The sequence below is a fragment of the Bombus flavifrons genome, chromosome 4 (genome assembly GCF_040668555.2).
Source record: "Bombus flavifrons isolate JBK064 chromosome 4, iyBomFlav1_principal, whole genome shotgun sequence".
Classification (NCBI taxonomy): domain Eukaryota; kingdom Metazoa; phylum Arthropoda; class Insecta; order Hymenoptera; family Apidae; genus Bombus; species Bombus flavifrons.
The window spans coordinates 8,125,903-8,138,821 of NC_138445.1; the positions used below are offsets into that span (position 1 = coordinate 8,125,903).

Sequence of the window (12,919 nt, forward strand, 5' to 3'; positions counted from 1 at the left end):
ATTAAGATTATGAAGTGTAACGAAACAAGCACGTATACTGTATTTAAAAGAAAAATGGTTTAAACATCGAATTGTATATACCATAAAATTGTAGCATTGATTTTGAAGATAAGAAGTGATAATTTAATGTTGATGTGACAAGTATAGTTCTTTGCCAAATCTGTAGAAAGACTTTGATTATTATTGTAAAGCTTGAGTCGGAGTTGATTCGACAATAACACGTTGATTTCATCTTGGGGTGAGATTTCAACCCCGCAGACTCTACGTTTCAAGACTCGCAGACACTATTACAGACATTTACGCTGGTCTGTATCATATCTTATATACCGCATCTATTTAGATATTGAATAGGACTAGGTGTTGAATAGAACTAAATATAATAAAAATATATAAAAATAATACAAAATAGTCTTTGTACGAATAAACATTTCTCACATCGATGTATGTGAAAACTATTGTATCAATTTTAATGCCCTCCTATTTGATATTTTATATATCCAACATTGCACTTTAACAAGATAACGCATTTTAACGATTAACTAAATGATAAATGTATCAATGTTTTCGATAAAATTACTTTTAAGTTCTAGTAAATTATGCAAAATCTTAGTAAAAGTATCGAAAGATACGTATTCTTGCTATTAATAATACATAAAAGTGAAAAATTTGTCTCGCAGTTCAACAAAATTCATTCCTCAAGTAAATAATTACATATGTAACATTTACTATCCAATTATGCCTCATTGGTAGTATAAGTAAATGGATAAATAAAATAAATACTATGAAATGGGTATAATAATATCTCAATGCATCGCATGTTTGAAAAGTTTCTTTATTTATTTGTTCCTTAAGCCATAACAGACGAGGAGAAAAGTATTTACAAACAAGGAAGCATAGACACATCGATACTATTTAAGAAGGATAATGACGATGCTATAAATCATGACGTATAGTTTTTATTCGACAGTATTCTCATTATGTACACTTATTAAGGTCCATAGTAATTATATTAATTATTACGCGATAATTACAACAAAAGTGTAACCGGCGAATATGGTCACAAGTCAACGATATTAAAGAATAACAGGTTGATTAACGATGTTTCCAATCCTCCTCTTTTCTTTTCTTCCGTTTTACGGTACATAAATGATCGTGTCTTGTGACAACTTGGTTGTTCCTACTTTACGTTACATGAGGGAACAAGCTAGTCTGCATGATATGGGTGCGTTTGTGGTGATTCGCCCTCAAAAAGGGCCATTTTCAAGCGCTTGCACTTGGCCCGGCGATTCTTGAACCAAAATTGTACATTTTTTGGTTCCAGTCGCGGGAACTTTTGTCGATACGGCATCCGATTCAGCTCCTCCGTATATTTCAGAATCAACTGCGAATTAAACAAATTAAACCTCTTAAAACAATCGATTGATTGACAAAAGTAACAAAATGGGATGAAAATTATAAACAAAGTAGATTCTAGTTACGTCTTGATTCTTATTGAATTTTTGAAGTAAAAAAGTAAGTGTGAGACTGGGCATTTATTGATAATAAAATATATAATGTAGTTTATCTTACTCATATATCTTGAATAACATCTAAATTTATTATGTTATAAACATATTGGACGTGATTTCTTTCACGTGTAATCATTTTAGAGATTTTAAACGGAACTTTATTTTCTCAAATAGGAAGTTAATTTTTCGTGTTCAAATTTTAAAAAAATTTTAAAGAATAAAAAAATCTGCACAAAAATGTATTAGTACTAGATAACTTTCAATTTAATAATTTAGAAAGCGTTTGGCTTCATTTTTTGAGTATTTATTTGGCATAATTTGTACCTTTACGTAATTTTTCGTTTATTCCATCATCATTTTAAAACTATTCCTCGTGTAAATATCATAGCAATTTTTTTTATACATTTGAACATAAATATCTATCTTTTCGTTTATACAGAACACCAATTTTCTTTTTCTTTTTCATAATCGCGTAAGAAGCCTGTGAATACTATCGCTACTAAAGGAATAAGATATATTTTCCATATATTAGACAAAATATTCGGTTAATTAATTGGTTTATACATATGTCAGTATAAATACAAGCAGATATTTTATTTAGAATTGTTAAAATTTTGGTATAAAAAATATAACAAACAGTACAAAAAATATAATGCTGTTTTAAACAAAGTAGACCATTAAATCTTTCGAAGGAAATAATTCCACGAAAAAGTACGCAGATTACGTGCTTCTTGAAATCACGTAACTTTCGTATATAACAATTTTTGACTATAATTTAGAAAGTATTTAAATTATGCGAATGAATATGCATTAAATACTATATTGAGTGAATCATTCTGTATAAAAGTGTGTAAATTTTATCTTTTGTATTATATTTTTTTTATTCACAGCCACAGGAATTAAACGTATAATCTTTAAGAGAATGCAATTTACAATTCTGACTACATCTTCGTTACAATCAAGGACATAGAAAGGATAAAATCACGTACAAGGATGAATGAAATAATATAGCGATGTTAAATTCATTTTTACTAATGTCATATTTAAAACGTACTAATATTTTAAGCTTGAGCAATCATGAGTGCTATTTTTACCTATTACATCAAATAGGAAGTGAAAAAAAATGTAATTCTAAATGCTAGATGAAAAAATTGGCCATCATACTGTACATTATTATTGATCATTCTCGCTCGACTTGCACGAATATATTTACTCAAAATTTCAAAAATAGTATTAGCTTCAAGCATCCAAGAAATATCGTAAAACTGTTTCAATAACTAAATGAGTATTAATGCCGAGTAGTGACAAATGTACATGTTGATGGTTAAATAGCATCGTTCAACTTACCGCGTGACTGGGATGAGTATTGTGAGTGAACCAAGTTTCGAGTCTCGGTACTTCCGTTACAGGATCAATGAATGTCCGGTTCCTTTTCCTCCTCTCGTCCAACATGCTAGTGGAACAACCAGCAGATCCACGTGGCGGCAGATAAGGTGACATATACATTATTCCATGACCAAACATTGAACTAGGAACCAGAGAAAATCCAGGTGGCAATGGACCGGTCGGTCTTGTCTCGTCGTCTTCTGAACCGGATGATACCCTGGCATCTTCTTGTTTCACCGAGGATGGCGTTGAAGGTGCAGGTTGTTGATCCTCGGGTCTGGTTGTAAGTGACAATGGACCAACGGGTGGGCTGCCAGGTGGACAGGGAGAAGGTGATGTCGACTGAAATACAAATGCATAATAATAATTACATATTAAACATCGGTAACTACGTGGTAATCGTTATAGCAATAGTAAATTTGCTGTATCTTATACTTTATTTAAAAACGTATGTTTACTAATTGAATTTCATTTTAAAAGCGATCAAGATTAATACTCGTTTTAATATTTGTTTGAAAAATAAATTTACCAAAATTAGGGTTATACTTGATTCATTATTATAACATCGAATATTTTGCTCTTCTTTTTGAAAAAAAATTACAACTTTGTTTTCAATTGCATCAAGATGAGCTTTAATCAAAATCTGTTGACTCCGTATCTCTGCTAGAGGAGCAACAATTGTTTTAATTTTTTCGTGTTTCGGCACATACCTGGTTCCTTGAATCCTCTTCCTCGTCTGTACAATCTTCGCTGACAATACTGGCGCCTCTCGGACTGAGCCCAGGAGGGCTGTAACCATTGACACCCCTGTTTTCAGCCCTCTTCTGAGCGGCTCTGGCATTCTTGAACCAGTAGACAACGTTATTTACGTCCAGGGGCTTCCTGCCTCGTCGAGACTCTAGGGCATTCAATTCCGAGACGTAGTGTTGAATTTGTTGACGTGACGGGTGTTGATTCTCACCGAACCATCGCTGAAGCCGTGGCAACTCCAGTTCGGGATCGAAACTCGTTCTCATCCTAGTTTTATGTGAGTATTGAAGAAGCGCGGGATGCGGAGGACCGATCGTACCACCTGCCGATCCAATGGTACCGCCTCCGTCCGGCTGAGGGCTCTGCGTGTGATGCTGATGATGGTTGGAGGAAGGTACCATCGGGTTTAGACCTAAACCCAACTGTTGCTGTTGCAACCAAGATTCGAAGTTTCGTTTAGTTTCCTCTGATAAATCGTTTCCACCTCTGCAGAGAGATAACAGTGTCATCTGCAAATCAAACAATAAGTTGTACTTGAGTAACTGAAACAATTGCTTTGCAACAAAGATGAGAACCTTCTATCAAGTTTCAATGCATTTCGTTGTTGCTTAAATAATAAGTATGGCAGCATCCTCGTAACTTTTTTTTTGAAAATGCATTTTCTAGGTATTTTAGTACTGGAATGTGGTACTGAGTCTTATTTAACGATTTTTGCTTATCGCGTTATAGATCGGAAGACAGTGAACATTTTTGATCGCTTATTTTCGTACGCACTACTTACAGCTATTCCGATTCTTTTTAATGATGGTAATTAACAAATGAATAGTCTGGCTATTGACTACTGATGAAAACGATGTATTAAAAATATAAATACATTGTTCTTTTTTCACATACATGAAACTTGACATGCTAATTAATACTATCAATACTATCATCAAACTTAGTAGAAAAGTAGTGTAACTGATCTCCGATTATGGAATTTGCAGTCTGGCAACGTTTTTCGATTAATAACTTCTTAATTAAAAAATTTTAATTAAAAAATTCAACAGGCTTAAAAAATTCAGTTTGATTCCAAGGTATGGTACAGTTATCTTCGCACATACGAAAATTTTTTTAATCATTAATATTATTAAGAAATTATGTAAAACAACAGTCTGGCTGACGCACAACGTTGAAGAACGAGTCTGACAATAATTCGAAGATTTGACAGAAAGAAGTTAGTGCACTTATTTTCAACGATTTGTCTCTGGACTCCAGCAATGTAATTTGAAAATTTTCTTCGTTTTTGCGCATACTTGTCTTCGTTGCGTTAAAAATTTTAAAAAGACGGAATTAAGCAAATAGACCGCGGTCACCTTTGTTCATTCAGCAATAGAGAGTTACAGCGCTCGCCAATTAATGTGTTTGGCGAGCTTGGCTTGTCTTTGGTAGTTCAAAATGACAGCCAGACTATTTTTTTTCATTACTTCATACATTGAACTGTTATGTGGCTAAATTTCAAGAGTGTGAGAATAAAATTGCGTTCCTTGTATGACCGCAAACGAAAAAACGTACGGATTTCTTGGTATTTGTAGGAAATATTTTATTTCGAATAACATCCAAACTGTCTTTTTTCCTCATTTTATAATGAGATTGTCATCTGATTAATTTTCAGCCGTACGAAAATAAGTCCACTAAGCTTCTTTTTTCACTATTTCCAGGCCAGATTAATTTTCCATTTATCCGCCAGTCTTTCTTACTGAGTTTCACGATACGATTAATTACTACATTAAATTTCATCTTCGCGAAGGTGCAACCAGTTTTTATTTCAAATTATTTAAAGCCTTGCCACGGTTATGTCTATCAGAAAACCGTAACTAGACTTTCCATTTCTTAATAAACAGTAATAATTCCGTCTAAATAACCTTCAAATTTGGCTGCAAAAATAAATGACCAAATATGTTTACCGCCTCTCGGATTGTTATTTCGTTGCTTAGTTTAAGATCCTTTCTTTCTGTTTATTCTTGGTCGAGAACATCCCTTGTACGTTAAGATAGCTGAATTTTTTGAACAGTTTAAATTACACACAGGACGCCATTGAAATGTGATTCAGTTTTATCAGTCGCAGCTACGATTTTGGCAAACAAGGATATTGGTACAAGAAAAATGCAAGTAAAGATAATGAACATAATGTGATTCTAAGAACGAATTAGCGATACAATAGTGCCGTTAGATTAAATGCTACATATGAATTTGAGGAAATGTCTATTTCAAACATCAAAGCGCCAAATGTTTGCTGAAAAGCTATGCACTTTTATATCTCATAAAGATCATAGAAAACTCACGAAGAATCGTGTCTTTTAAGAGTCGACGGACGAATGAATTCGCGCGAAGGTTTCACGCGCGTTTCTCAACAATTTATTAGATTACATGGAGAAATATATGTATGTATGCATATGAACGTGCGTACTTGTGACGATATCGCGCGTGTTTGCGCCGGATAAAAATTGATGCGTACACGCGGTTAAGTTCATTTATACATGCTACAGATACATAAACGATTGTCATGCATCTGCCGATGAACGTTATTCTGTTGCTACATTTGTAAGTACATTGCTTCCTTTTTAATAACACCCAGTGTCTGCTGAGTGCGGCAAATATAATAACAATATCTCAATTGTTTCCATTTAAGACTTGATGAAATAAGCGGCGAATGAAACAAATAAATACACTAAAAAATTATATAATTTAAAAGAAAATTATTACATTATATGCAATAGATACTTCTTTACGAACGTTATATTCTCATTAGACGTACGAAAAAGAAAACGGATTGCTGTGCCGTGCCTGGGGAGTTTAAAAATTTTGTTAACAAAGAAGGGATTGTAAATGTTCGTATATAACGGAAGTAGAAACTGAACAACTAAGATAAACTAATTATTCAAACTTGAAATGTTAAATGAAAGAGAAAAGACGAGTACTAAATTAAATACTTTCAAACGTATTCGTTTTATTCACGTATTAGTACAAAAAGAATTTCAGAAGCATATGTCTCAGAAGTTCATTGAAATGATTTTTAATTGCGAGTTTTAAAGTGTTCTATCTTGTTATTTATTATTATGCGTAATATAAATATATACAACAAAAGTAGAGCAAAAAAGCGGAACAAAATATGGTTGGATTGAAAAATAAATCATTGTTCCATAAGTAGTGGATTCAAAATTATATAGGAGATTATTTATTCAATTAAAATAACAAATGATTATTAAAAGATAAGTAATGTAACAAACAATTTAACGCGTACGATGTGATTTTTACAATGTTATTTAAATTCAAAGCGACCCTGGAAATGTATGTATCTTACACTTTTATTTATACGACTTTATTTGCTTCTTACAAATTACACCCAGTATGAAAATAGTTGTTAATAATATCTATGACGTCCATAAAAATTACACAGTAATAAAGTTATAAGTATTACTGTATCGAGTGATAATACGAGTTAGGAGGGTATCGAGGTAAATATATACATATCGTTGTTCATGCGATATAATTCCACCGGTGGTGTGGCATTAAGAAGCCAGATTATGGAAAAGTTTAGATTCGTAGGAAGTAGTACGAGGTTTGACAAACGTGTGCGTTATCTGGACAATGATTTATAAGAACAAATATCTCCGCCCGCGAGGATCAAGGTGCTCGACGCCACTTTAATAACGCGGTAATCCGTCGCGTATCCATGGCACCTTGGTAGCGTCAGATACGGCGCAGAACAATTATTATCCACAGGCTGTCACCCGTTAGAATTTCTCATCCGACGAATTTTACAACCCAGCACTTAATCACTCAGGTAGGCAGTCGAGACACAAAGCGGTTGACAGGGCACGAGATTTCAGAAATCGGTTGATATACATGTAAACACCGTCGAAGAAAAAAGACGGGCCACCCAAGCTTATCTGACAACATCGCGCTGTAATTCGAGCTCTGATTTACGCCTATTTATTATTTCCAGATGACGCAGTAGCGTCAGCTGATCATCCGCAGGGTGGTAGTAAATCAATCGTCATCGCAAGAACTGATATCAAATATTTTGATGATCAAATATTCTCGACTGAACTCATATTGTCAACGAATGCTCGAATGTAGACTTTTTCGTAATACAGAGGCTAACGGTTGGATACTAGTGGGAGACACAGCAGGAAAACCACTAAGAAAATTAGACAAGGATTTAAATTTGTTGTTACGAGATTCTAGATTTGCTAATGTTACCAGCCGCTGTTTCTTACTTACGCATATCGTTTTTATTACTACTTTCTCACACAGCACGTCAATGTACAAATTATTATCTCCGCTGATATGTTTCATTACTTCTTTATAAGTAGTCGTGTTGTGTTTGTTCACTTTGTCGCGATGGAAACGGATGAGGATATTACCTACAACTTACTTAATATACTAGTTGTTTGCTGCTCAGAATAATGAACTAACGTTATATATATAACGTTTCTTCTCCTATAATGGAATGATATGACATGATAAAAATATCGATGAAAAATGCTATTATACTTTCTCTTAATATATCTTCAAAAATTCTTCTTGCCAAATAATGTGTGAGGTATACATATGTATGCACGTATTTACCAAGAACAGAGCAAGTCTACTGTTTTTATGTTTTGTATGCGCAACTAGAGAGAATTATTGAAATCTAACATTTATGGAACAATGAATTCGCGTTTCTGATTGATCCGAGTCAACATAAAGACCTTGCTGGAACAATGACGCTCCAGGCAATGATACTAAACGTTAAGGAAGGCAATTCTAGGCATGACAGCTAATCATGCAAATTTGTCGAGACTTCATAAATCGGTTGGTTAGCAAGTGTTAGCTAGCGCGAATGTCGAGTCTTGGCCAAATGATCGGCAGATTAAGTCGCATGAACTCGAGTCGGTGATTCTCCTTCACAGCCGTTCGCCATTAGTCGACGGGCCGAAACTCGAACAGGAAACGTCTGTCAGGGAAAATTGGTAATCATAGACCACCGCGAGCGGCATTAAAGTTCAGGGATGGGCGAGTATAGCAGGATCTTCAAAGAGAGTGCACTTAGATAATGCCCGCCCGAAGGGGGTGGCATACCCCATCACCCTTCTCCTTCTTCCGATATCGAGGGGGCTTTTGATGAAGGCTGCGAATTTGGTTGAGTAAAGGGTAATCCTATCACATGCTATGAGATCTTCGTTGCCGTCGAAAGGGCGCGCTCGCGTTGCTCTCTCATGGAAATCGTACGATGATGCCTCAATCTTCGAAGAAACGAAGTCGAGTGAACCCAGTCCCTAGGATTATCTCTTCCGAGAAATTAGAAAAAATGTCTCTATTTCGGTGATTTGGTTGTTAATATTCTTTTGAACGTGATTTTGGACAATCGATGAGAATGATCATTTCAATTACGAATTAAACACGATGTCTTTAAAATCACCTAGGTTTTCAGAACTTTATTCGTCTTGAAGATGTATATTATTTTATTCAACTGTTAAGTTCTTCAGATATATGGTAAGCATAGTAAGTTATGATCAGTAGATATATTGTTACGAGTATCATTTTGATAGCCACAGTGTGAAATGTCCGAAGCAACGTGTATCGCGACAGAAAGTCAAGAAGAGGATTAAGAAGAAAATCGATATTGATTAAATAAATTTAAAAAATTGTTAGAAGTTGCTGAAATCTCGAAGTGTAAAGATGAATCATTTCAAAACGAGCATCCTTGCATTGCGTTATGAATACATATATGTAGAGAATAATTTTATAAATATTAATGTAAATACTCGTAGGACATATGGTCACGGATAACAATGCTATAGTGTACTATATATTTGTGATTTTTCGGGTTTCGATCGTGTTATTAGTACCACATGTATTAGTGTTATTAGTACTAGTATTCCAGTTCACTTCTTCAAACCTGAAAACCTTTCACCTGAAAACACAATGTACTAATAACACGATTGAAAAAATCACAAATATACTAATTAATCATAGTGAAAGTTTAGAATATAAAGTACATACTATAGCTCCATTCCTGTTCAAATTTATTAATGGTTTGTAGTATGTCGTGTAAATGTTGGAAATGTTAGTAGATGGGCTAAAATAAGTCAAAATAAATTGTAGAATTATTAACTAACAATAGAGATAATTAATTGAAAATGTTCCTTATATTGAACAAGGAGGATTTAGATACTGTTGTGGTTGTTTGAAACTGGGAAAACATTTATTTAAAGCGGAGATCAACGGGGATCGAGACCAAAAATCTGGCAAAGATTACTGCTAGTTCTTAAAGGACGAACAAGAGCGCAAGACGGAGGACTTCTTAATGAGATTAGGTGTCCCGAAGACAAGCACTTTCTGGTTAGATTTACATTTTAAACATTTTTAAGCGGTCTTACACGGAGATTCCTTTCGGCTGCTTGATCTTTAAGTTGTTCTTAAATTCCGCGGTTTAATGCTTTAACACCGTTAGTCGATCTTAATCTTTGTTCGGACAATTGATTGAACTTGTTAATTTAATTTGTAATCTCGTGAACATTCAATAACTTGTTTATGTCTTTAATTGTCATTATGATACTGCTTCACACTGGGTAATGCTATTATATTTCTAACTTAGTTACAAAAAAACATTGTTTGGAGAAGTTTCCAAAAATATTATCGTAAAAAAGAAACAATGTTACAGTATAGAAATATGTAACAATATTGTGGAAATATTTAAAACAGACAAGACTAGATCTGTTTATGATATATGAATATATACTGCTATTCGTAAGTATGTGGACATTTTGCTTGATTATTATGTATTATTATGTATTAATAATACATGAACGTTACTAAAATATAGGAATTAACAAGGAACTATTGATGATAGCAATATCTATTATTTTTACGTGTGGAGTCAACGGATAATGTCATATAAAATATAAATTGTTTATTTAATATAATCTAATCTATTAACATAATTGTTACATTCGCGCCACATTGTTAATTTTCTTATCTGAGAATTGGATGCTCGGCTTGGATTCTGTGAGGCGAGATCAACGCGAAGCATGGACCTTCTCCGCGAAAAACCCACGTAGTGCATAGATTTCATCTATACATTTCTTCTGTTTCTTCTCCTATTACTTTTCTTTTCCTCAATTTTTTGGCTATAAAGAGAATAGGAACAAGAGCTAAGTAAATCCAGTTGGACAAGAGTCTTTGTACCATAAAACTCTGGAAGATCAGGTATCAAAGTCGCGATCGAGCTTATTGCAACCCTTACTTTGTGATTTGTAGTTAGAGTCAACACATAGAAATCGCGATAATTACACCAAACAATTGTATGCCCCAGTTTACAGAATATGCATATACAGTACTCTCTACTATATACCATTATATCAAATTATAATATTCGCTGAGAAACTCCACAACGGTATACCTTTGCCGCTCGAGTAACCGATTAGCTAACGTTACAAGGCCTACGAGTAACATTTCCTGCGGCTCCCAGCGTTAACCACACGTTGCTTGGGTTCATCCCCGCGTATATTTTCTTTGGCAACCAGTTTAATAAGCAACGTTGAATTTACCATACTAACATACTTCATAACTTAATCGTGGCCTAATCCGAATTTACGAATTTCTTTTATCTATCGATTCTTCTTAGTTTTCTCTATTTCACTCGTAACTTGACAATCAAGCGAAGATGATGAAGAAAGATGTTCCGTAAGAGACATTTATATGATGTTGCTCAACGTCTACAGATGTAAATCTTTTTTATTGCATATTAACGTTTAAAAATGAATTTTATCATATCATGATATTGTACGACAGCTCTGATAAAGGATAACATCGTCCTACATTTTTCTATGGATGAGTACTTCTATTTTTTCGTTTTATAACTTTGTAATTAAATTAAATATTTTAAAGAAACGAGCAAGTATCCACGTACTTCTGGACGTTGTCATACGTATTAAACGTAAAGACACGAAAAAGCTGATTTAAAATTGATAAACTTACCTCGTCTAAAGGACAACCAGCTGAGACGAGAAGTGCATGACTATGGAGTAACAGTAATCTTAATAATTTGTTTCTAACTTCAGCCGCTGGACTAGGCGGCGGCGGCCTCGATCGGTATACTTGAATCTTCAAAGTGGCGACTGATGTTAGCTCAGCTAAAATATCACCCACTGTTAACAAAGGACCGTCCGCAACTTTTTCCATTGGCAGAGGTTTCCAGTTCCTTATGACGATACTTCCTCTAGCGCTTGGTATCAAATCGCTTGAATAACCAAGACGTACTAATGCCTCGCCTACTAAATCCTGCAAAAGCGAAAAAATTATCTTATTAATAAATACTATTGGAATATGTGTTGAGAGTCGAAGTAAAAAACAAGGTTAAGTTTAAGCAAGTTAAAGATAGGAAATCTGTAAACTCTGGGTAAATGGCGCATCGTTTTATCCAGATTATATGACACTATTTTTATTAAATCACAGTTAAAATTATTTTTGTTGAACGTTTCGCGTTATATTTTTTTCTTCTACCGTCGGGAGACTGAATTGTTAATTTATAAATGGAGATTACAAGGGAAGAACTTAAGTTACATTTTCCATTTTTTATAGAATATCAGTCTTAAAATTAAGTACATTGTAAATTAACTTTAAGTTATCAAAAATATCTTTCTATTTCATTTTAGAGTTAAATATGTATTTTACCATCCTTGTAATTTAAGAAATATCGCTTGTCGTATTATTAAAGTATTCAAGGACATTTAAATACTGCTTGTTTTATAAAGCATAAATTGTTCCTAGTTATAAAGTGATATTACAAAAAAAAAAAAAAGAAATAAACAGAAATGTACTTATCATGTACTTTTCTCTCGTAATATTCAAACAGCTAAAATTGAAAAAGAACTTTGGACCATTCTTATGTAGAAATTATGCTTGTAACTACTATGTTTATTAGAATTTTATATTTGCTGATTGAAGTTATTACTTTCCGAAAAATGAATGCCGGTATTTAAAAAGTAAAACTTAGTTTTACATTAAAAAAAAAAGAAATACTCACTTGGAAAGGCATAGCCACAGGGATGATAACGTAAGAATCCGTTTCTACTTGAGGCCTCCGCCAGTTCTCACGAGAGTTGCTTACATGCGTTTCTACGATATTGTGAATCGTCTCGACTACACAGTGCACTGGAAGATTTTTTCCTGAAATCAACATTGTTTTCTTTCTTAAGATTCTCTCATATAACATTCGCACAAACATGACATTCGAGTTTATATTC

The 12,919-nt window shown here is 33.8% G+C and overlaps 1 protein-coding gene across 4 annotated transcripts in view; it reads right to left on the bottom strand.

Moving 5' to 3' along the window:
- Nucleotides 1-816: 816 nt before the first annotated feature.
- The window catches only part of dve (SATB1_N and homeodomain domain-containing protein dve), a 58,593-nt gene continuing 46,490 nt past the window's right edge, over nucleotides 817-12,919 (bottom strand). For 3 of the 4 annotated variants that reach the window (XM_069111578.1, XM_069111576.1, XM_069111579.1), the window contains 5 exons: nucleotides 12,700-12,842; nucleotides 11,652-11,954; nucleotides 3,605-4,153; nucleotides 2,856-3,236; nucleotides 817-1,381 (listed from right to left, as the gene is read on the bottom strand). In XM_069111578.1, the coding sequence (XP_068967679.1) occupies nucleotides 1,205-1,381; nucleotides 2,856-3,236; nucleotides 3,605-4,153; nucleotides 11,652-11,954; nucleotides 12,700-12,842 (1,553 nt within the window). In that variant the 3' untranslated portion in view covers nucleotides 817-1,204. The remainder of the gene's footprint in view (nucleotides 1,382-2,855; nucleotides 3,237-3,604; nucleotides 4,154-11,651; nucleotides 11,955-12,699; nucleotides 12,843-12,919) is intronic. The other variant, XM_069111577.1, reaches the window with a different exon arrangement.